The sequence below is a fragment of the Suricata suricatta genome, chromosome 16, assembly GCF_006229205.1.
Source record: "Suricata suricatta isolate VVHF042 chromosome 16, meerkat_22Aug2017_6uvM2_HiC, whole genome shotgun sequence".
Lineage (NCBI taxonomy): Eukaryota > Metazoa > Chordata > Mammalia > Carnivora > Herpestidae > Suricata > Suricata suricatta.
The window spans coordinates 44,972,417-44,996,659 of NC_043715.1; the positions used below are offsets into that span (position 1 = coordinate 44,972,417).

Below are 24,243 nucleotides of genomic sequence, written 5' to 3' on the forward strand. Positions count from 1 at the left end.
GGGTGGCTCAGTCCGTTAAGCCTCCGACTTCGGCTCAGGTCATGATCTCAGGTTCATGGGTTCGAGCCCCATGTCAGGCTCTGTGCTGACAGCCCAGAGCCTGGAGCCTGCTTCGGATTCTGTGTCTCCCCTCACTCTGCCCCTCCCCCATTCATGCTCTGTCTCTTTCTGTCTCAATAATAAAGAAACATTAAAAAAAAGTTTATTTATTTATTTTGAGAGGGGAGAGACAGAATCCCGAGGATGCTCTGTGCTGTCGGAGCAGAGTCTGTCGAGGGGCCAAATGCCACAGACCATGACCTGGGCTGAAAACAAGAGCCGGATCCTTAACTGACCGAGCCACCCCAGGCCCCCCAGTACTGATTTAATTCCAGTAAATTATAGCAGCTTTGCTCTGTACATCTCTATTTCCCACCCCATTAGGTGCTATTATTGTCATATATGTAACATATAACTGTGCCCTGTACTCTACAACATAGTATTACAATCTCCTTAATACAATGATATTTTAAATCAAAAGAAGTAAACAGAAAACATATATTTATATAATTAAAAAATATCTAGCTACATACTTATTTATAATTTCTGGGGCCCTTCATTTCTCTCCCTGGATTTGTGTTTCTGTTTGATATCAGTTTCTTTAATTTTTTTAATGCTTTTTATTTATTTTTGAGAGACAGAGAGAGACAGTGCAAGCAGGGGAGGGGCAAAGAGAGAGAGGGAGACACAGAATCTGAAGCAGGCTCCAGACCCTGAGCTGTCAGCACAGAGCCCAGCGCGGGGCTCAAACCCACAAACCGTGAGATCCTGACCTGGGCCAAAGCCTGACGCTCAACCGACTGAGCCACCCAGGCGCCCGGATATCTGTTCTTTCAGTGTGAGGACTTCCTTTAGCATTCCCTAAAGGGCAGCTCCCCTAGCAATGAATTCTCCGCTTTTGTTTATCCCGGGAATGTCTTTATTTTACTTTCGGTTTTGAAAAACAGTTTTGTTGAATATACAAGTATTTGTTGACAGTTTTATTTTTCTTTCAGCACTTTGAGTCATGCAACTGCTTTCTGATCTCATTGTTTTTTGTGGGGATTTTTTTCTGGCTTTTTTTTTTTTTTGGTTTGTTTATTTATTTTTCAGAGACCGAGGGAGACGGAGGACCCGAAGCTGGCTCTGCACTGTCAGCACAGAGTCTGATGCAGGGCTCGAACTCATGAACTGTGAGATCATGCCGTGAGCCGAAGCCAAGGGTCTGATGCTTAACCGACTGACCACGCCGGCGTCCCTTACCTTCATTGTTTCTAGAAACAGGGTCAAGTGTACTGCTGTTACCTATACAGGATGAGCTGTTTTTCATTTCCTGCTCTCAAGGTTTTCTGTCTTTTTTTTTTTTTTGAACAGCAGCTTGACGATGATGAGTGTAGATGTGGATCTCTTTGTATTCCTCCTATTTGCAAGTCATTGAACTTCTTGGATCTATAGATTAAGGGCCTCTTTGGCAAGTCTGTAGCCATATTTCTTTAAACGCATTGCAGCAGCAGTGGAAAACCAAACATGACCTCTCCACCTCTTCCGGGTGGGGCTCCAGACTCATCCCCTCTCGCTGAACCCCGCCAGGCTCCGCTACTGACTTGTCCCTCTGCTGCCATCGCTGGGACATGCCACCCTGGGTAGTGACTGCCCTAAGCCTCCACCTCAGTTCATAATCTCTTAGTCTGTGAGTTAGAGTACCACCTCGGCTCTCTGCAGTAAGCACAGAGCCTGCTTTGGATCCTCTGTTTCTCTCTCTCTGCCCCTCCTCCCCTAAAATTTTTTAAATTAAATTTCCCCAGAGATCGCAACGTACAGCCAAGTTTGAGAACTAGAGGAATAAATGAGACAATAAATAGAATGAATGAATGAACAAATGAATAGACACTGAGGCATGCCTGGATAATGGATCTGTGAACAAGTTAGTGAGCAAATGAGAAAGGAATGAATGAATGGGTGAATGAAAGTGTAAATTAATGGATGATTAGGTCAATGCGAGAAGTGCTGCGGGGTGAGGATGACTGGATGGATGCCAGGCGGTAGTGGACAGACGGAGAGAGGAAATGCTGGATGAATAGACACATCGTCGGAAATGAATAGAAGAATGGATCATAAAGAGATGGATGGATGACTTGATAGGTAGAGAATGAAGAACTGGCTGCCTGGACAGAGGAATCGATGGGCATATGGAGGAGAGATGGATGGATGGACGTGGTGGGAGGCAGAGAACTGCATGGACAGATGGAAGAATGAAGACATGAATAAGAGGATGCAAGGTGAATGTAAGGATGGCTGAATGGTTAGACAAATGGATGAGGGAATAAATAAATGGTTAGAAGTCTGAATGGGGGCGCCTGGGTGGCTCAGTCAGTTAAGCCTCCAACTTCGGCTCAGGTCAGATCTCACGCTCGTGGGTTCGAGCCCCGCGTCGGGCTCTGTGCTGACAGCTAGCTCAGAGCCTGGAGCCTGCTTCCGGTTCTGTGTCTCCTTCTCTCTCTGCCCCTCCCCCCTCTCAAGCTCTGTCTCTCTCTGTATCAAAAATAAATAAAACATTGAAAAAAAATTAAAAAGAAATAAACTGTAAAACCTTCAGTTAAAAAAAAAAAGAAGTCTGAATGGCTCGGTGGTCAGATGGATGTGTGAAGGGTTGGATGATGAATGGACGGACAAACAGCTGGATAGGTGGAGAGTTAGATGGACAGGTGAGAGGATGAACGGTTGGATGTTTGTTTATGTTTTAGATTTTCAAAAAAATTTTAATCTCTGGGGTGCCTGGGTGGTTCAGGCAGTTGAGCGTCCAACTCTTGATTTCCTCTTGGGTCACGATGCCAGAGTTGTGGGATGGAGCCCTGTGTCCGGCTCCACACTGAGCACAGGATCTGCTTGGGATTCTCTCTGTCTCCCTCTGCTCTCTCCCTCCCACACACTCTTGCTCTCTCGCTCTCAAAGTAAATAAAGTTCTAAAAAGAATTTCTTTTCATTAAAAAAAAACGTAGGGGCACCTGCGTGGCTCAGTTGGTTAAGCCTCCAACTTCAGCTCAGGTCATGATCTCATGTTCATGGGTTCAAGCCCCACATCGGGCTCTGTGTTGCCTGATCAGAGCCTGGAGCCTGCTTCAGATTCTGTGTCTCTCTCTGCCCCTCCCCCTCCCATGCTCTGTCTCTCTCTGTATCAAAAACAAATAAAACATTAAAAAAAAATTTTAATTAAAAAAAAACGTAATCTGGGGTGCCTGGGTAGCTCAGTTGGTTAAGCATCTGACTTGAGCTCAGGTCATGAGCTCATGATCCATGGGTTCGAGCCCCGGGTCGGGCTCTGTGCTGACAGCTCAGAGCCTGGAGCCTGTTTCAGATTCTGTGTCTCCCTCTCTCTCTCTGCCGTCTCCGCCACTCATAATCTATCTCTCAAAAATGAATACATGTTAAAAAGTTAAAAAAAAAAAAAAAAGGAAAGTAATCTCTACACCCAATGTGGGGCTTGAACTCACAACCTTGAGATCAGGAGCTGCTCCTCCACGAACCAAGCCAGCCAGGCGTCCTTGACTGTGTATTTAGGTGGATCGATGAATATGTGCTTGGATGGCTGTTCGGAGAGATTTATGGAGATTGAGATGGATGAGTGGACGGTGGGCACCTGGATGGAAAAGCGGGCTGCGTAGTGACTAAGTGTGTAGCTAGACCACCTTGATTTGAATCCTCATTCTGGCATTTATGGGCCTTGTGACCTTGGTAAATTTGCTTTATTTAAAATTTTTTAATGTTTATTTGCCTTTTTTTTTTTGAGAGAGAGAAGAGAGAGAAGAAGACCGTAAGCAGGGGAGGTGCAGAGAGAGACGGGGAAACACAGAATCTGAAGTAGACTTCAGGCTCTGAACTGTCAGCACAGAGCCTGACGTGGGGCTCCAACCCACGAACCATGAGATTATGACCTGAGCTGAAGCTGAACACTTAACCGACTGAGCCACCCAGGTGCCCCTGCTTTATTTGAATTTGCCTGTTTCCTCATCTTTTCCAGAAGTATAATAATAGTTCCTACCTTCTGGTGTTTTTGTGAGGAGCAAATGAGTTGATAGACTTAAAGCCCAAGACCTGTGTCTGGAATATTCCTAGATTTATTGTGACGGGAAGATGGATAGACAGGTGACGAGGTAGCTGAGTGGACAGTGTATGATGGAACCAAGGAAGGAAGGAACGGTGAGGGACGTGAATGGTGTTGCGGTCACAAGACACTCTCAGACATTTTATTAAGGGCTTCAAGGAGAGTCCTGTGGGATCTCTCTGTGTTCCCAAGAGTCAGGGCCCTGGGAATAGATCAGACTTGGACATAAGACAAGCTGACATCACCGTGGATCTCCAGCACGTCGATGTTCTGGAAAGCCGGGACGCGATGGGAATAGTCGAAGAGGTGCTGGTTGTTGGCGTAAACCTTGAAGCGATCTATGCCACAGCGGATGGACAGCTGCGGGGGGAGGGCAGGCTTGAGGCTAGGGCCGGGACAGGGGCTTCGGAGGGAAGGGGCCGAAAGAGACTGCAGACTCACATCAAAGAACTTTCCAGGACCAAAGGGGTTGTAGGAGATCTGCCTCTCCTCGGATCCCCACGAACCACTCAGGCAGCTGTTCCGGACCACGGCCTCCTCGGCCAGGCGGGGGTTAATGTGCAGAGCCAGGTCCCCCGTGGATCCCACGACAAAGTTGATTGTAATGCTGAAGGCAGACAGGGAAGGAGGTGGGAGTCAGACCCGGGCCAGCGCCTGGGTCTCCGGGGGAGGAGGCGGCCGGGCCGGGACTCCTGGGTCTGCAGGAGGACGGGGCTGTGGACTCCCACCTCAGTGCAGACCGTGTACCTCTTGCCTGTGTGGGGTATGAAGCCCTTGACGATGATGGTTCTTCGGGCTCTCAGCCCTCCTTGCAAGATCTTCCTAAATGGCACAGGCTGTGGGAAGAGGTCATGGGGTCCTGTCACCTCTCAGGTCACCAGAAGCCAGAGGCAGGGTCACATTTTCAGAGATGGGTGCCCACTCCTAGGAAATGTCCCCAACTCCCATCCCCTCCCGACTCCGGCCACCCCAACACCCTCTCCGCACTCTATTTCCCACCTCTCAGAGCCCCCTGCCCACCACCGGCTCCTGTGTCCCCACCAACTCCCCACCGCAGAGCCCTAACTGCCCACAGGACGCTTTACCGGGTTGAAGATCGGGGGTCCCTCCATGGTCTGTGGAGTAAGGAGAGACGTGATTCTATAATACTTGACAAACAGTTACGGCGCTCCAACTCTGTGCGGGCGCATCTCCGGGGGCTGGGTTAGCACACCCGGGGGCCACCTCCTTGACCTCGTCCCTCTTCTCACCACCCCTCCCCCCTCAAATGGCCGCACAACCCTCCCACTTACCGGCAGGTTACTTGGCTCTTGGTGGGTGTGTCCAGGACCCTACACAGATGAATGGAAGGCAGAAATGGTGTGGGGCTGGGGGTGCTTCGGCTGCCCCAAGACCTCCTCAGGCCACCAAGCCCCCACCACAGGGAGAAATCCATCACCCATCAATAGGTACTTACTGGGTAAGCCGGCACACCCATGGGTGTCCGTAGGCACAAAGGCAATGTGTGTGGGAAGGCAGGCAATGAGGGAAGACCCCAAAGTAGGGCCTGGGGGGAGGGGTGCCAAGGATGCCTGCCCAGGGCAGCCCCACCACCCCGGTCCAAGAGAACTCGGGGGTCAAATAGCGGCACCTAGGTGGCTCATTAATGGAGAGGAACTTGCCATGTTTAGGGATCTTCGGGGCACAGTGACGCTCCACCCCTTCAGGGCAAGCCTGGTAAATTTTACTCTCGCTCCCTCCCTTATCCTGCTTCCTCCTGTCTTTGTGCCTCGGTTCCCCCATCTGTAAAATGGGCCCGATGATCATCAAAGCACATTCCCCGCGGAGGCGGGGGTCTTACAGGCTGGGGCAGCGCAGAGCCCTCAGCTGAAGGACATGGCTGGCGTCTGCTATGGGTGTTTTGGCGGCTGTTCCTTCACCGTGGACCTGGGAATGGGGTTTCTAGGTCGTCGGGTGTGTCCCTGCTTTCAGAGACACCGCCCAGCCATTTCCAGGGGAGTGTCCGCCAGCTCCCCAGCCCCGCCAGTGATCGGTACTGTGTGCCTTTCTCTTGCTAGCTCTTCCCTTGGGCGTGTGGAGGTGGCTCACTGTGACTCGAAGCAAGTTTCTCTGGTGACGAGCAACGTTGGGCAACTTCTCATGAACTTGCCTGCCATTCCCGTGGCTTCTGTTCCTCCTTATCTTTGCTTCTTGACTCAGCTTATGGACTTCCTCCTCCTCCCAGAAGCCCTTCCTCTGGACTCCCCAAACCTCCCGTCTCCCCTCCCGCCTCGACTGCCTGGAGCCAACACGGTCTGGTGGAATGTCTGTGTTCCCAGTGGGCCGCGCTGGCTGCCTCTGGGCTTGCTGCTCAGCCAGCAAAGGGCCCGGCACAGAGCAGGTGCTCAGGAAAGAAAGGAGGGCGGGGATGAAGTGAGGAAGGAAGCGGCACCTAAGCGAGGGGACAGCCCGCACCTGGCTCGGCGGGGGGTTGCCGCCGATGAAGTTGATGGATTGCAGCTCCAGGTCCCCGTCCACTTGCAGGTGGGTGACCATCTGTAGGGGCAGCCGGTGCCCGAACTCATAGAAGGGATTTCCATTTACCATCACCTGGAGGGCAGGGGGAGGTCAGAGTCAGCATCCATGACCTTGGGAAGGCCGAAACAGGAAGCAGGGGAAGAGATCTTTTTAACTTGGAGACAAGTCTGGGGATGAGCTGGGAGAGCCGCAGAGGGAGGATTCTTGGAGTCCACAGGCCGGCGGTGAAGCCAGGGTCAGCGGGGGGCTCAGAGACAGGTGGACGGGCCGGAACGGAGGATTTAGGATCATGATCAAGAGACTCAGGCCTGAGTCCACCGAAAGAGCTGGGCCTGAGTCAGGCTCCCACCTGCTGGCTGCCTGAAGTCCCTTCACCTCTCTGAGCCTTTGTTTCTCCATCTGTAAGAGGGAGGCTCTCCCTGGGATTGTGGGAGCATTAAACGCAGCCAGGCACGTCAAAGGCGTGGTGGAAATCCTGGATAGAGCCTCGTTATCATACCTCATGTCCTCTATGTCATCACAGTCCTATTCACGGTGCTAAGCAGCGGACATCGGGCTGACAGCCAGCTCCGAAGGAGTTTTATTTCTGGACTTAGATGCTGGTGTGTTCTCTTCATGAAACACCAGTGAGCTCTGCTGTGCACCTTCAGTAACACATGTAAGAAAATACTTGAAGGGGCGCCTGGGGGGCTCAGGTGGTTAAGCGTCCAACTTCACTCAGGTCGTGTTCTCACAGTTCGTGAGTTCGAGCCCCATGAACTATGTGCTGACAGCTTGGAACCTGGAGCCTGCTTCCAATTCTGTGTCTCCCCCTCTATCTCTGCCTCTCCCCTGCTCATGCTCTGTCTCTCTCCCTCTCAAATATAAATATTCTAAAAAATTTTTAGAAAAGCTTAAAAAATAAAAGAACATAAGTAAATGAAATTTAAAAATACTTGCATAGGGGCGCCTGGGTGGCTCAGGTGGTTAAGCGTCCAACTTCAGCTCCGGTCATGATCTCATGGTTTGGTTCATGGGTTCGAACTCCGGATCCGGCTCTGCGCGGACAGCTCAGAGTCTGCTTCGGATTCTCGCTCTCTCTCTCTCTCTCTCTCTCTCTCTCTCTCTCTGCCCCTCCCTCACTTGCACTCTCTCTCTCTCTCAAAAATAAAATAAACTTAAAAAAATACTTGCATAATACTAATCAGTCACAGTGTGTGGGCCTTATCCAGAGGCTGACTCAAAGTGCAAAAAAACCTCAGGTCATGATCGCACAGTCCGTGAGTTCAAGCCCTGCGTGGGGCTCCATGCTGACAGTATGGAAGCTGCTCAGGATTCTCTCTCTCTCCCTCTTTCTCTGCCCCTCCTCTGCTTGAGCTCATGCTCTCATTCTCTCTCTCTCTTTCTGTCTCTCAAATTAAATAAACTTTAAAACAAACCACACACGTTAAGGTATTTATGAGGTACCCAGACGGCTGGCTGATGTGAGGCCCCAGGAGGACCTGACTGTTCGTGTTTCAGCTGTGGTAATGGCCTTGTGACTATGCTCTTAGAAACCGAAAGACTTATGAATGAAATTATGTCTGGAGTTTGCTTTTAAATCCTATGAGAGGGAAGTGTCAGGGAAGGATGAAAACGCAAAGGCATCAAGTTCACAACCGATGGAGCTGACCAAGGACGCCAGGGGGTCACTGAGCCTGGGCCTCCTTTTGTGTGTGCTCAGAGTTCTCCAGAAGAAAGAGCAAGAATATGCGTTTTGCAAGAATGTAGCGAACAAGGTGATATACATTAAACGTGCCAGGCCTGTCCATGGTGGAGGAACAGGAGTGAGAAGCATGAGAGAAAAACATTGTTTAAGAGAAAAAAATGTTTAATAGGCAGGGAAGAAAGAAAAGGAAAAAGTGAGGTAGGAAAGGTGGAAGGAGAGGGAAGGGGGGAGGGGAGGGGGAGAGGAGGAGGGAAAGGGGAAGGGGAGAGGGGAGCAGAGGAGGAGGGGTGAGGGGAAAGAATGAAGTGGGGAGGAGGGGGAGGAGGAGAGGTACCGAAGGAAAAGAGGAGGTGTGGGAGAAAGGAAGGTGGAGAGGGAGGGGGAGGAGGGTGGGGGAGGAGTGAGGGGAAGGAGGCGGGCGGAGGGCGGTGGCCCCGCCCCCAAACTCTGACCTTGTAGTGCTCCATCAGGACCATGATCACCAGCTCGAAGGGTGTGCCCTTGCAGAAGGGCATGCTCCTTTTCTTCTCCTCCTTGCCCCACTTGCCGCCTTGCATCGAGTTGAAGACCACCTTGTCCCAGCCATCAAAGCGGGGATTGAAGTGGAAGGCGATGTCCGCCCCCGCGTGCTCTCCCGCCACGAAGTTCACGGAGAACCTGGTGGAACAGGAAGGGCTGTTCCTCCGCCCCCGACCCCACCCCCACCCACGCCCCCTGCCTGCACACTGGGCTCTCTTCCTGGAAGCTCCGCTCAGACCTACCCTGTTCTCAGGTCCCTAACTGGGCGGGAGGGGGCTTGGGGGGACAACGACAGAATGGGACAGCACACTTGGGCACTGCTGACCCCAGGGAGGAGGGGGAGGTAGTGCCCCTGAGGTCCAGGAGAACTGCCACGCATTGGCTCACTCCCTTTCCTTAGCCAGACCACTGCCCCCCAGCCCTTGGCAACTTTAAGTAGGACTGCAGCTGGGACCCCTGCATTTCCGAGGGCCAGGCCCTGTCCTAGGCACCTGTCTCTGCTCCCTTCCTGCCCCGCAGGCCATTCCGGCCAGGGGGACCTATGAACAGGCAAGTCAGAGCACTACCCACACCTTCCCTCAGGCCATCATCCCTGAAGTTATTCTAACTGGGCCTCAGGGCCTTTGCACTGGCTGTTCTTTCTACCGACCTATGCTCCCAAGCTCCCTCCCTCCCCCGCTTTGGGTCTTTGCTGATGTGTTCCCTCCTGCCCCCCTATTTAAAGGGACTATGCCACAGCCCTCCCTCCCCACTTCCATTCCTTATCTCCTTTCCCTATTTGTCTGCTTAGCATCTATCACTAAGGGCCCCTGCATATTTGATTTTTTATCTTTCATCTCTCCTCTCTACTAGGATGTCAGTCCATGTGGACAGAGATCTTGGTCCTGTCGACTGCTCTGTCCCCAGTGCCTAGGCACACAGTGGGCACTCAATGACCAAAAAAACCAATGAGTAAAAAAACAACAGTGCCTTCAGATTAGTTCAATTTTTTATCACCATTTTAGGAGCCCTAAAAAAAAAATGCTAAGACTGATTTTAGTGCTTACTTTCCAGTGTTACACATGGAATCCTCAAAAGAATCCCATTTTACAGACGGGAATCTAAAGCACAGAGAGGCGTGGCGGCTCTCCCGGGTCGCACAGTTGGCCAGTGACAGAGCTGGCCGGGCTCTGAGCCTGTGATCTGAATTCATGCAGTCACACCCATGGGTTCCAGTCCAACATCCCAGCTCCGGGGCCGCCTCTCTTGGTGAGCCTCCCTGACCCCCACCCCCAGTCCCCAGGCTCCCCACTCCTGGTCACCAAGTCCTGGACATCCCAGGCTAGGGCTGACCTTTGGCCATCGGGTGCAGTGGCACAGAGCCCCCTTCCCAAGCAGGCTGGGGGAAGGGAGAAGGCCTTCTGCAGGAGACCGGAAGCCCCCGTTCTAGCCCCCTCCTAGCCTAGGCTGGCGTGGGGGAGCGCCTTACCTCTTCATGTGCTCGCTGGCCACTCCTTGGATGTAAACAGACATTCCGACACAGAGACCGCCCGGGATGGGCTTGTTGTAGGGCAGAGTCTGCGGAAGGGGCCTGGTGAGCCCTTACCCCTCATCGAGAAGCCCACCCCCCTCTAATTAGGACACTAGGAGTGAAGGATCCACGGGAAGGTGAAGAGAGCCAAGAGTCAGGTAGGGACATAAATAGCCCGAGTTTCAGGGGGGGAGTAAATCAAGTCCCAGGCTCAGTGTCAGGTAGATCAGACTCAAGGGTGGGGGCGGGGGTGCCTCTGAGGAATTAGGGTGAGAGGAAATTGGTGTGTGGGGTTCAGGGTGAAACTAAGCCGGGGGCCTGCAGTTAGGGCCTGGGCCACCATCTCACCGGGTTGTAGGTGGGCTGGTAGCCGGGTGCAGGGACATAGGCCATCGTGAGAGGCTGGGCTGGTGGCTGGTCGTCCGGTGAGAAGAGGTGCAGGAGTGGGGAATGGTGGCAGATGGCAGGAGGGGGGGTGGCTCTTATACCTGAGGACAAGGGAGGGGCTGGCAGGGCAGGGTCCACGGGGTCCCTCTTCTGGGCATTGCAGGCTCCCATCTTTTTCTAGGGCACCCCCTTGTGTCCCTTCTCTTACTAGCCTCACTGGTAACCAGCCAGAGCTCAGAGCACCTGGGTCAGGCCATGGGGACTTAGGTCAGAGCTCCCTCATTCAGGCCCTTCCACAAAGAGGAAGCGTAGTGAACTTCAGCCCCACCAGGGCCTTATCAGAGTCGATAAAAGCCTGCCCAGACCTTTGATAGCAGGAGGGAGAGTCCAGGAGGGCTGGGCTTGGCAGGGGTGCAGGCGTGGCCCATGACAGATGGGCAGTGGGAACGAGTGAAAGCAGGGAGGAACTGGGTGCTCTGGACACTCCGAGGAACTGTGGGAGGACCTACATTTATCTGCATGCTCACCGCATGCCTGACAGTCCAATGCCATGTACATTGCACTGTATATATTTTTTAATTATTTTAAATTTTGTTTTAGCATTTACTCATTTTTGAGAGACACAGAGACACAGAGTGGGGGAATGGCAGAAAGGAAGACACAGGATCCCAAGCAGGCTCCAGGCTCTGAGATGTCAGCACAGAGCTGGAGTCGGGGCTCGAACTCAAAAACCACAAGAGCTGAAGTTGGCGGCCCAACCGACTGCACCTCCCAGGTGCCCTGGACTGCATAGATAGTGGCTTAGATCATGACTTCTGGAGCCGAAAGCTCTGGGTTCAAATCTTGCCCTGGCCACTTCTGGCGGTTTAGTCTTGCATCGGTTTGGCGCTAACTTCAATTTCCCTATCTGTAAAATGGGGACATTAGTATTGACCTCACAGAAGCCTTGAAAGGAGTCATGCAGTGAATAAACTCTCAGAACAGGATTTGGCACATAGAAGGCATTAAATTAATTCTTGGCCTCTTGCACTCATTACAAACATGAACCCAGGAGGCTGGGATTATCTATGGATGTGAAAACCTGAAGCTTAACGAAATTGAGGCAGTTGGCCCGAGTCTGGGTAGCAACAGAACTCCAGCCAGACTCCGGCGTCGGATCCCACTACACGATGCAGTGAGTGGGTGCCGGGCAGGAGCCTGAAGCGGGCGGGGACGCCATCTGGAGCCTTCCTGGCGGAAAGTACCCGAGTTTTGCCTGCCTCGCCTCCACCGACTTCCTATTGGCCCAGGGCTGCCCACCGCCAGCTCTGAATGGGCACCGCCTGTGTGGCTCCCATTCCCATTGGCCAAATCTCCGCCCCCAACATTCCACGAGGGTAAGGTCCGTGGGGGCAGGCGCATCTTGGCTCCTTGCTGCCTCTCCTCGATTTCCAATAAAAGACACCAGGTTCATTAAGCCGCTTTACTGTTTGGGTGATGATAAGGCCCTGGGCATGAGGAAATCAGTGTCATAGCTACAACTTGGTTGATCAGGCATGAAGGCACAGAGGCGACCGGCTTCACTCATCCTCCTTCTCTGTGGATGAGGAAACGGCATAGGGTGGGACAAGGGACAAGGCCAGAGCCCAGACAAAGGCCTGAGCCTGGTCCTGGGGGATTCTCAGAGCTTGGAGAAGTTCACGCTCTTCAGGTCCTTCTTCTCCATTGCAGCCTGGACAGACTTCACGATGTCCTGGGTTTGCAGCATGCTCATGTTCCAGGTGGCCTGGATGAAGAGGGGGGAGCATAATGGGAGTTGGGCCAACGAAAAACAGGAAGAGACAGCGTCCCAATCAGAGGACAAGGCCTGCAGATCAGAGAAGGGCTGTGATTGGTTGGACGGAGAGCCTCACCACGTAATTGAGACTCTCAGCCACGGAATGGTTGCGGGAGTAGACCAGGTTGATTTTGGTGCTCTGCACTGCCACAGGGCTCTTGGTGGAAATTTCTGCTGCCAGGGTGAAAGCTGCCTCAAGCGTGTCCTCCTTGTTTGGGAACACCCGGCTGCGGATGAAGGGAATATGTAATGGGTGGGTGTTGGTGGGGAGGGCGTTCTGCGAAGGATCCCATGGATGAAGAATTGACCAACCACAGTGGAAATCGAAAACCGCCCAGTGAAACACAACAATCAGAGCAGGGACTGGACACCAGAATAGAGAAGGGACCACCCAGAGAGAGGAAGCCACCACGTGGAATCTGTGAAGATACATAGGGAGCCAAGAGCCCTGGCCCAGGTTGCACCTGGACCTTCAACCAGCCGAGGCCTCGGCCCCTACCTGACCAGACCGCTGTCCAGGGCCTCGTCGGCCATCATCTTTCGGGAAGTGAAGGCCAGCTCGTTGACCAGGCTGCAAGAAAGCAGGGCCCGTCAGCGGACGGCCCTCATGCCAGGCCCGGGAGATGCCTGTGGTGCCCTCCCTCGGCTCCTCCGCTCACCTCTGGTTTCCAATGACTTTGGGCAGTCGCTGCAGCGTTCCCACATCGGCTGCCAAACCTATGTCCACCTCCTGGGGCGGGTCATCGTGTCAGTGCTTGGCTTGTGCCTGATAACTGCTCCCCACCGTGTAACCGCAGTGCCCATAAAATTCCGCATTCACACTAGAGGCTCATTCCACGCCCACCTCAGAGACTGCCCCCACCCCCACCCCGTTTCATTGCCACCCACGTGCTTTCACCCAGGTAACTTCCTTCAGCCAAGGACACAGGCCATTTCCCAACTCCTCTACCCTCCCAACTCCTTAGGGTGGGCCACGTCCATCTCCAGAGGGAAGCCCTCAAACTCTGCTCATGACCCTCTTCCTGCCTCTACAGGTGTCATCCTGTCTGCGTCCTCTCCAGGACTGATCCCAGCCGCATCCCCACCCCCCTACCTTACTCACCCCTAACCCCACGTAGACTGCATGGCCTCCCCTTGACCTCCTTTCATGGCCAAAGTGTTACTTTTTAAGGTGCAATTCTGATGGACTCTTCCATGAAGCCCTCCGGGCTCACTCCAAGCCCTCCCTTTTCCCCCTGCCTCTACCCCCACTCCCTGAGGCTGCCCCGTCGCTGCTCTGCCTCCACCCAGCCACTCCTTGCCCAGCTCAAAGCAGGATCCGAGGACACAGAGGCTCGGGGAGGATGGCTCACCTTCACCTGGAAGAAAGCATCCTGGGCACAGTACCGGATGTCACAAGCAGTGATGAGGTCCACGCCTGCGAGGTGGAGGCCAGGGGCACTAAGCGACCACAAAGACCAACCCCTCCTCCCCGGTGGTGGGCTCCCACCCCAGGACGGAGTTCCTCTAGTGACTGGCTGAGGCGGAAAGGCGGCAGCCAATAGGCGCCCAGCCCGCGTGAGTGCCCGGATGTGCGGTGAGTGTCCACCCACTCACCCGCACCAATACAGCCCCCGTGGACCGCGGCGATCACCGGTTTAGGGCACTGCAAGCGAATCAGAGGGGGGTGGTCAGGGCTGGTTTAGAAGAGGTGGACAGGGCTGGGGGGGAGGGGTGCGCTGCCCGCCCCGCAGAGCACCTTCTCGATGACACTGAAGGTCTCTTGGTATCTGCTGATGAGGCTACGGAGCTGCCAGCTGATGCGGGCCACGTCGTCTCCTTGGGGCTGAAGGATATCCGAAGCCATGTCCATGAGGTCGATGCCTGGCGGGGAGGCACAAGGAGGCTCACGTAGCCCCCCAGGCACCCCGCTCCCGATCCACCCCCCCACCTAGAGGTCAGAACTCGGGTTTGGCAGATGTGTATCCCCAAACCACCGGTGTTTCGAGAAAGCCGCTCGCACAGGACCTTGGCAGGGATTGCATATGGGGTGTGAAATACAGAAAAGCTGACGTTTACAGGGCTATTACTCACTTTGTCCTCACAACGATCCTATGAGGTGGCTCCTACTACTATCGCCAAGTAACTGGGAGGAAACCGAGGCACAATGACACTTAAGTCCCTTGCCCAAGGTCACACTGGTTTGCGAGTAATGGCGCTGGAATGTTAAGCCCAGGACAATGCACGGGCTCCAGAGGTCATGCTTCTCACCGTTACGCCAGATGGCACAGGACTCAAGGGTTTCGGCAGGTGTCAACCGCGGCAATGTTCCCTCAGACAAGACTCGAGATGGAGCAAATTTTTGTGCCTCCAATCACAAGAGGATCCAGAATCTAACCTTTGCTCCACTGATCATTCCCCATGACCTCTACCCTGGCTAGAATACTTTCTCCCGGTCTCCCTGTGCCTGTCCCTGCCCCGACCATGCCCCTCTTCTTCCCTCCATCCCACGTGCTTGAAAGAAAATACAAAGTACGTGCCAGGACCTTACCAGCCCTCCTGAACACTGTTTCTAGCCCATTCCTTTGGGCACACAGGCCTCCAACCACTGTTCCAATGATGCCGGCCCTTCCTAGGGCTTTTTGTTTTTTAAATTTTTTGTACCTATGGCTCTCTCTGCCTACAATAGTCTCTCCTCCTGGCTCCACATTGATAGTGCAGACCCTGCTTGGGATTCTCTCTCTCCCTCTCTGTCCCTCCTCTGGTCTTTCTCTAAAAAAATTAATACATGAAGAAGCAGCAGCAGCAGCAGCAGAGGAAGAGAAGGAGGAGGAGGAGGAAGAAGGAAGAAGAAGACTGACTCCATCATTCTGTCCAGGCCACGGCTCAGAAGTCCTTCCGTCAGAGACGTGCACTCTGGCCACATGGCGTAAACAGCAGCCCCAACACCCTGGATCTCCTTTCTGCCTTGTCTCCTACACTGCCATTTCATTGAGGGCCTGTATCTCCTTTTCCAGGATGTGAGCGCTAGGATTTTTGTCTTCCTGTCCACTCCCACATCCCCAGCACCTACATGGAGCCGAGGGCGCTGGAGGTGTCCAGTAAGTGAATAGTTCAGACAACAGTCCCTGCTGTCGCCGAGTTGCCCTTTGGGGGGAAGACAAATGCATAAGAAAATACATTTTGTTGGGTGTGAGAAGTGCTAAAAGAAAATTACAGCAGGGAAGTGGAGTGGAATGTGTGTGTGTGTGTGTGTGTGTGTGTGTGCATGTGCGTGCGTAGTGAGGGCCGTTGTAGCATTAAATGGGGTGGTCATGGGCCCTCTTGTTGAAAAAGTAACTTTTGAGTAAAGATCTGAGGAAGGGGAGGGAGGGAGCTATGGGGCTAACTGGGATCAGAGAGCTCCAAATGTCAGAAGGGGCCAGTGCTGGGGTGCCTGGGTGGCTCAGTCGGTTGAGCGTCTGACTTCAGCTCAGGTTATGATCTCACCACTCATGGGTTCAAGCCCCACATTGGGCTCTGAACTGAGCCTGGAGCTTGCTTCAGATTCTGTGTCTGCCCCTCTTCAACTCATGCTCTGTCTCTTTAAAAAAAGGGGGGGGCAGTGCAAAGGCTCCGTGGTAGGAATGGTATATATGAAGAGCAAGGGAGAGGTCGCCATCGCTGCAGAGTAGTGAGTGAAGGGGAAAGGGGGAAGAGCCAAGGTTGGAGAGCCTTACAGGGCAAGACGGTATGGGGCCTCACCAGCCGGGGGGCAAAGTTTGGCTTTTTCTCTGAGTGAGGCCTAGCCATGAGATGGTTCTGACCAGAATCATCCTTCACCTGCTTCTTCCTGGGGTTCATCCTTCTCATCCTTTTGCCTCGGAACTAAAGCCATCTGACAAACCAGAAAAAGCATTCCCACACTTGGCCACACCATCCATCCGTTTTGGTGCCTCCGCAGCGGGTTGAAATAAGCGAGACCTGAGAATTTATTTTGGCTATGGGCAGGGCTAAATTTGTGTGTGTTCAATATGTGTAAGGGGGACTCCCCCACCTCCCCGCCCCTCCCCGTGTGACCTCGGCCAGGCCACTGCATCCTCTGGGCCTTGGGTTTCTCTTGCATCAAATGAGGGGAACACCCTCAGAATTAAAGGCAACGGAGCCCCAGAGGCACTTTACTCGGGGCCTGTCGTGTAAAGGTGCCACAGTTGCTATTATTGGATCACTCCTGGCTCCCGCGCCATCCTGCGAAGCCTGGGTGACTCAGCAGAACCCACGCTGCGCCCCAGAGCAAGCCCAGCTCGGCACCCGGGGCGCCTCCCCTCGCTGGCTTGTCTGGCTGCCCCGCATTGCCCGGACCTGCGTGCCCTGGCTTTTCCAACCCCGCGCAGCAACGGACCCCAGATCGTAGTGTGAGGTGTCCCCCCTAAAGTATGAACGGCTCGGGGCGCCTGGGTGGCTCAGTCGGTCAAGCATCCGACTTAGGCTCAGGTCAGGATCTTGAGGCTGGGGAACCTGAGCCCCTCACCAGCTCTGAACTCTCTCTCCCTCTCTCTCCCTCTCCCTTGCTCTCTGCCCCCCGCTCACTCGAGCTCTCTCTCTAAAAAAAAACCAAAAACAAAAAAACCCCAGCTCTGCCACTTCCCACACACTGTGAGAACCAGGCAAGTTTCTTCCTCCCTCTGAGCCTCAGTTTCTTCACACATAAAATGGGGATGATAATTGAACTCTGTCCCGAAGGGTGGCAGGGAGAATTAATTAACATATACGGTGTCACTCTGCAGGTGCTACATCAATGTGGGCTGCCTTCTCTTTTTTTTTTTTTTTTTAAATTAGTGGTTCCCTTCTGCCATTGGAACTACTAATTAAATCGAGTTTCTCCTTTCTGGCCTCGAGTGTCTTGCTGTTGAAAATGGAACCAGACAGCTGCAATCGCCGGGAGCTGAAAGAGGGGGGGCCCTGGGCCTGGAACAGCTACAGATGAAGGCTCATCTTTTGCTTCTCTGGCATGAGCTCCAGGAGGACGAGGCGTGAGAACTGGGGGCCATGTCCTGTTTCTAGGTCCTTGGCACCCAGGGAAGGGCTGGTACCGGGGTGTGTGTTGTGGACTGAACAAAGGAACAGAAGGAGAACTGAGACAGGTGAAGAAGATAAGCAGGGGTGGCCTCAGCCCCCACTGGGTCCCCAGCACTGGGCCGGGCCCTGGGTAGAAGTCAGCATCTGTGATGCCTCTCTTCTGGTATGGACCTGCCCACGTATGACAACTAACTGTTGGACAAGACACCAACCACTGCCCGACAGCATGGGGCAGATTCTGGAAGACGTTAGCACTTATTTTATCTTATTTTAAAGCAGGCTTCATGCCCAGCGCGGAGGCTTGAACTCACGGCCCTGAATTCAAGACCAAGAATCGGGATGCTCAACCGACTGAGCCCCCCAGTCACCCTAGGAAGTTACCACTTAAAAGAAGGGACTGGCAACCAAGTGAGTTGGCTGTTTTTTAAGTTTCTAGACTGAGGTGAGGCTGGAAGTGGGGCTTGAAGAACCAGAAAGTTCTTCAGAACTTCAGAACTCAGAGAGAGACAGAGTATGAGCGGGGAAGGGGCAGAGAGAGGGAGACACAGAATCGGAAGCAGGCTCCGGGCTCCGAGCTGTGAGATCATGACCTGAGCTGAAGTCGGACGCTTAACCAACTGAGCCCCCCAGGCGCCCCAAGCAAGAGATTTAGAAACTGATTCCAACTCGGCTGCTCACGCTGGAAAGTGCACCCTCTCTCCAGGTCGAGAATTCCAACATCCACAGTTCCCACGTCTTTCCATATCCCAATATCCAGGACACAATCCAAACTTACTCCAAATGCAAACAAAAACAAGGAAGAGACCCAGCTGTTGAAGACAAAAGGCAATGACCCCCCAAATGACCCAGATGTTGGAATCAGGAAACAGGCACCTGGATGGCTTGGTCAGTTATGTGCCAACTCTTGATTTTGGCTAAGATCACGATCTCACAGGCTATGAGATCGAGCCCCAAATCGGGCTCTGTGGTGACAGAGCCTCTCTCTCTCTCTCTGCCCTTCCCCTCCTTCTCTCTCTCGCTTGCTCTCTCAAAATAGATAAACTTTAGAGAGTTTTAAAAGCAGTGGCTATAACTATGATCAACAGTGCAAAGAAAAACGTGCTTGTGACAAATAGCGAGATACGAAACTTCAGTAGAGAAATGGCAGATATAAAAAAGAACCAAATGGAAATTTGAGAACCAAAAACTATAGTATCTGAAATGTTTTACAAGACCACTGGATGGGCTTCACAGCAGAACAGAGATGACAAAGGTCATGATGAACGCGGTCGTGGTGGATGTGGTCAATGGAAATTATCCAGTCTGAAGAACAGGCCTGTGGCACAATCAAAAGTTCTAACAGACGTGTAACTGGAAATCCGTTTGTGTGTGTTGAATAATTATATGAAAACATGTTATTATAATACACTTTAGTGACACCAAAAGAAACAACAACAGATGGAGAGGTTAAGGGCCTTGGTCAAGATCAGACTTCAGGGGCGCCTGGGTGGCTCAGTTGGTTAAGTGTCTCATGGTTTGTGGGTTCGAGTCCCACGTCGGGCTCTGTGCTGACAGCTCAGAGCCTGGAGCTGCTTCAGAGTCTGTGTCTCCCTCTCTCTCTGCCCTCCGCTGCTCACACGCTCTCAAGAATAAATAAACGTTAAAAAATTTTTTTTAAAAAGGTCAGACTTCAAAGCCCATCATCCTGTCATATTCTGCTGAACTAAATTTAGGACTTAAATGCTTTAAATTAAAGAAAAAAAGGATAAAAATGGAAGTTAAAAGCTGGTTAAAACCCTAATTAAGAAGCATTGTTTGGGGCACCAGAGTGACTAAATCGATGATGAAGAGTCCGACTTCAGCTCAGGTCATAATCTCACGGGTCATGGGTTCGAGCCCTGCGTTGAGCTCTGTGCCACCAGCTTGGAGCCTGGAGCCTGCTTCCGATTGTGTCTCCCTCTCTCTCTCTCTCTCTGCCCTTTCCTTACTTGCATTCTATGTGTGTTTCTTTCTCAAAAAATAAATACACATAAAAAAAAAAAAGCACGGTTCTATCGCCAGGAGCAGGGCTGACTGGCAGGGGTGAGGGTGGAGAGCACTGGTACCTGAAGTGAACAGCTTTCCTGCACCAGAGATCACCACAGCCCGGCAGTCGGGGTCCTGTGCTATCTTGTTGAAGCATTCCACCATCTCTCTGTGGAGGGGCGAGGAGAGAAGGGCTGCGTCACCTGACCCCACACCTCACCCCTGCCCACTCCCTCGCCCCTGCCTCCTGCTGCAGGCAGGCCTTCGTGATCCACAGGCCCCACCTCCAGCAGGCCTTGTTGATGGCATTTCTCTTCTCAGGCCGGTTCAGCTGCACGTGCAGGATGTGCTTCTGAGCAGCGGTCACTCGGAGGGACTCGTAGCTGTGGTCTGGGGCTTCTTTGGGGACCTCTTCCGGTGCAGTGGAGCTCATGAGGCGAAGGCTAAGGCGGAGACCCTGAGATGTGGGAGCCATCAGTCCTGGGGAGACAAAGTAAAGGAGAGCCCTTGATGACCCCAGGTGGGGGTCACAGCCCCTTCAAGGGCAGAGAGGACACATTACATCTCAGTGATGTTAGATTGGGGAGCACAGGCCCCAAAGAAATCTCAGGGCAGGGGCGCCTGGGTGGCTCGGTCAGTTAACCTTTGGGCTCTTGGTTTGGGCTCAGGTCATGATCTCACTATTCCTGAGTTTGAGCCCCGAACTACATTCTCTCTCTCCTTGCCCCCCACCCCGCACCCGACCCACCACCTCACCCCTACTCGCTGTCTCTCTCAAAATAAATAAATTTAACACACACACACACACACACACACACACACACACACGCCCACACACTTGTCAGTGGCCCCAGTGCGTAGACTACTTCAGACCCTTGATCATGGGAAGGAGGGACCCCAGATTGGGAACACTAAGCTGTCAGTTACCCAATTGCAAGACACAGGCCTACAAAATTAGGGAGCTCTTTGGTTGGGAGCACGTGCGCCCCTGCTCGGACCGTGACCCGAGACAGGCTTCCCCATCCTATGGTGGCTACGACAGCACGACAGAGTTAGGGACTCCAGGAGATCGAGGTGACTCACTCCGCATCAGCTGATCTCGGAATCTGAGAGAAGCCGCCATCTCGGCCGCCTCGACCACTGAGTCGCTGGTGAAAGTGAGCCGACTGGAGGAAATCAAGGGGGCGGGGACGAGGCTACCATGTTTGGCGAGGGCATTGATGCCGCAGCCTGACTGGCGGTGACGCCAGTCTTTCCGCCATCTTTACTAAGGGCAACCGGAAATCGCTTTCTTAGCCCGCAGATTACAGTTTACAAAGAGGCCTTTGCCCCAGTAGGAAGCTGGCCTGTTGTTGCTGGATAATTCATCAGGGCACTGTTTCCTAACGATGGAAGAATTAGAAACAGCTGAAATGGTCAAGGACATAATGGCAGAATAACTGCAGCCCTGCGACTTTGCAATCATGCCCTTGTACCATGTTAACTGAAAAGAAAAAAGTAATCTAGTACTGAGCATAACCCACAGAACGGAATGAAAATATAGATGGGCCAACAGGGGCCGTCTGTGTTTCTGTTTGAGCTCCCCCACGCACTGTTTTGCATTGTACACAAAGTAAACTGGAGCTTGGGGAAGGGAAACTCCCTAGTTCAAGGTTATCTGGGCTTTAGGAGTAAAGAGCAGATTAACGTGGCTTTGAAGTTCATATTCTTAAAATAAATTCTTTTCTTTTTTACATTTTTAATGTTTATTTTTAAAATTTTATTAACATTTATTTATTTTTGAGAGACAGATCATGAACAGGGGGAGGGGCAGAGAAGGACACACAGAATCAGAAGGAGGCTCCAGGCTCTGAGCTGTCAGCACAGAGCCCGATGTGGGGCTCGAACTCATGAACTGTGAGATCATGACTTGAGCTGAAGTTGGACGTTCAACCGAGCCACCCAGGCGCCCCTGTTTATTTATTTTTGAGAGAAAGAGAGAGCGCCAGCAGGGGAAGGGCAGAGAGAGAGAGGGAAGCACAGAATCCAAAGCACCAGCCCAACATGGGGCCTAACTCATGGACCCCACGAGATCATGACCTGAGCCAAAGTTGGAAGCCTAGCCAACTGAGCCACCCAGGTGCCCCCTAAAATAATTTCTTTTAAAAATATAACTCTAGGGGCAGCTGGGTAGCTCAGTCAGTTGAGCGTCCAAGCTTTGGCTCAGGTCATGATCTCTCAGTCCGTGAGTTCAAGCCCTTCTACCCCCTCAGGCTCTGTGCTAACATCTGAGTCTGGAGCCTGCTTTGGATCCTGTGTCTCCCCCTTTCTCTGTCCCTCCCCCACTTGTGCGTCTGTCTCAAAAATAGATAAACACTTAAAAAATTAAATAAAGGGGCGCCTGGGTGGCTTAGGCGGTTAAGTGTCCGTCCGACTTCAGCTCAGGTCATAATCTTGCGGTTCACGAGTTCAAGCCCCCGTGTCAGGCACTGTGCTGACAGCTCAGAGCCTGGAAGGTGCTTCAGATTCTATCTCCCTCTCTCTCTGCTCTTTCTCCGCTGGTGCTCTGTCTCTGTCTCTCAAAAATAAAAATATTTAAAAAATAAAATTAAAATTAAAATAAATTTCTATACCCAACGTGGGGTTCAAACTCACAATCCTGAAATCAAGTTGCACGCTCTAACCGCTGAGGCAGTTACGCTCCCCCAAAAGAAACAATTTAAACGTACATTTGGCATGATCAGTTGGTGTAAAAAAGATGGTTATTCACAAACTGCTGACAAGGGATAAAAACTGGGTGCTGCGAGACAAGATAGGAGATTTTACTTTTTACCCCCTTAATTGGCTTGAAAACAAATCCTGGCAGATCGAAGTTTATGGGGCATCTGGGGGGCTCAACTGATTAAGCATCTGACTTTGGCTCAGGTCATGATCTCCAGGTTGGTGGGTTCGAGCCCCACATCGGGCTCCGTGCTGACAGCTCAGCGCCTGATGCCTGCTTCAGATTGCCTCTCTCTGCCTCTTCCCTGCTCACACTGTCTCTCTCAAAAATAAACAAACCTTAAAAAGAAATATTAAGTTTATGGCTGCAAGGCGACTGTAGTTTCCCCTTTCCAGATGTGGTCTGAAACACCCTTGTGAAGCAATTTGTTCATCCCATAAATGCCACGTGACTTCAGATGCTAATAATCTGTTTTAAAACTTCCCAGCAGGGTGTCTCAGTGGCTCATTGGTTAAGCATCTGAGCTCAGGTCATGATCTCATGGTTCATGAGTTCAAGTCCCATATCGTGTGCTTCAAATACACATAGCCCTGCTTTGGGTGTGAGCCCCGCTTCTCTTCCTCTCTCCCCCTGGCTTACTTGTGCTCTCTCTCTCTCAAAAATAAAACAAAACTTGACACTCAATTCCCTGGGGCACCTGTGTGTCTCAATTGGCTAACCATTCAAACTTTGGATTTTTAAAAAATAATTTCCAATTTTATTTATTTTTGAGAGAGAGAGACAGAGGCAGAGAGAGTGCGAATGGGGAAGAGGGACAGAGGGAGAGGGAGACACAGAATCCGAAGCAGGCTCTAGTCTGAGCTGTCCGCACAGAGTCCGGATGTGGGGCTCAAACTCCTGAGCTGTGAGATCATGACTTGAGCAGAAGTCGGATGATCAACCAACTGAGCCACCCCAGTGCCCTGCTAAGATTTTATTCTTAAGTAATCTCTATACCAAATGTGGGCCTCAAACTTACAAACCCAAGATCAAGAGTTGCATGCTCTTCCAACTGAGGTAACCTGGTGCCCAGTGGGTCCATTTTCAAGGGCACATGCATGGACAAGGCACAACTGGCAGCAAGCTACCCTACTGCTGCCTATGGCCCACCCCCACCACACCCCCACACTCACAAGCTCCCCTCCATCACATTGCAGTATTTAAAATTAGGTTTTGCTTTTATGTTTTCTATTTTTGGGAGACAGAGACAGTGCCAGCACGGGAGGAGCAGAGAGAGACACACAGAATCGGAAGCAGGCTCCAGGCTCTGAGCTGTCAGCACACAGCTCAACACAGGGCTTGAAGCCACGAACCGTGAGATCATGACCTGAGCCAAAGCCGGACGCCCAACAGAGCCACCCAGATGCCCCAAGAATTTTTTAAGAGAGAAATAAAAAGGACCAAAAATTGTTGAAGGGACTGGGAAGAAAGAAGACTTTCACCTTTATCTGAAGTCTTAATTTCTAACCTTACAAAAACAAATGGTGATTTAGCAGGATTAAGACTTAGTTTTTTCGGGGCACCTGGGTGGCTCAGTCGGTTAAGCATCCGACTTCGGCTCAGGTCATGATCTCACAGTCTGTGGGTTCGAGCCCCGCGTGGGGCTCTGTGCTGACAGCTCAGAGCCTGGAGCCTGCTCAGATCCTGTGCCTCCCTCTCTCTCTGCCCCTCCCCTGCTCACTCTCTGCTCTGTCTCTCAAAATAAAATAAAGACATTAAAAAAAAAAAAAGACGGGGCTCTCTGGCTCTCTCCGTTCCACCAGCTTGGAGTGAGCAGGGGCCCGGGTTCGAACCTGCAATAAACGACCCTTGCTTTTTGGCTTTGGAAAAAAAAAAAACAAACTTAGTTTTTTTCTGTCAATGTTAAGTTTTTCAGCAACATTTACTTTGACTCTCCAAACAGATT

The 24,243-nt window shown here is 52.2% G+C and overlaps 2 protein-coding genes across 2 annotated transcripts; both read right to left on the reverse strand.

Annotated features, from left to right (window-relative positions):
* Positions 1–4,229: 4,229 nt before the first annotated feature.
* Positions 4,230–10,813, reverse strand: LGALS4 (galectin 4). The gene is made up of 9 exons (XM_029925745.1): positions 10,702–10,813; positions 10,312–10,400; positions 8,777–8,981; positions 6,575–6,709; positions 5,413–5,451; positions 5,206–5,235; positions 4,868–4,956; positions 4,562–4,727; positions 4,230–4,480 (listed from the first exon to the last, which is right to left on the reverse strand). Exons 1-9 carry the CDS (start codon positions 10,744–10,746, stop codon positions 4,334–4,336), a joined length of 945 nt encoding a protein of 314 aa, XP_029781605.1. The 5' UTR covers positions 10,747–10,813; the 3' UTR covers positions 4,230–4,333.
* A 1,375-nt stretch (positions 10,814–12,188) lies between these two features.
* On the reverse strand, positions 12,189–20,787 carry ECH1 (enoyl-CoA hydratase 1). Its single transcript, XM_029926135.1, has 10 exons — positions 20,681–20,787; positions 19,882–20,077; positions 19,678–19,766; positions 14,295–14,419; positions 14,153–14,201; positions 13,909–13,973; positions 13,216–13,286; positions 13,056–13,127; positions 12,633–12,783; positions 12,189–12,505 (listed from the first exon to the last, which is right to left on the reverse strand). The coding sequence occupies exons 1-10, from the start codon at positions 20,718–20,720 to the stop codon at positions 12,401–12,403; spliced, it is 963 nt and encodes a 320-aa protein (XP_029781995.1). The 5' UTR covers positions 20,721–20,787; the 3' UTR covers positions 12,189–12,400.
* Between the last annotated feature and the right edge of the window lie 3,456 nt (positions 20,788–24,243).

Excerpts from the sequence above, each read along its gene's own strand:
- ECH1 (XM_029926135.1), bottom strand. The coding sequence starts at position 20,720 with ATGGCGGCTTCTCTCAGATTCCGAGATCAGCTGATGCGGA. Across the intron at positions 19,767-19,881 it reads ATCAACAAGGCCTGCTGGAG|AGAGATGGTGGAATGCTTCA; the intron begins GTGGGGCCTGTG and ends GCCCCTCCACAG. Across the intron at positions 12,506-12,632 it reads CTGAGAGTCTCAATTACGTG|GCCACCTGGAACATGAGCAT; the intron begins GTGAGGCTCTCC and ends CTCTTCATCCAG.
- LGALS4 (XM_029925745.1), bottom strand. The coding sequence starts at position 10,746 with ATGGCCTATGTCCCTGCACCCGGCTACCAGCCCACCTACAACCCG. Across the intron at positions 8,982-10,311 it reads GCCAGCGAGCACATGAAGAG|GTTCTCCGTGAACTTCGTGG; the intron begins GTAAGGCGCTCC and ends CTGTTCCACCAG. Across the intron at positions 4,728-4,867 it reads ATACCCCACACAGGCAAGAG|CATTACAATCAACTTTGTCG; the intron begins GTACACGGTCTG and ends GTCTGCCTTCAG.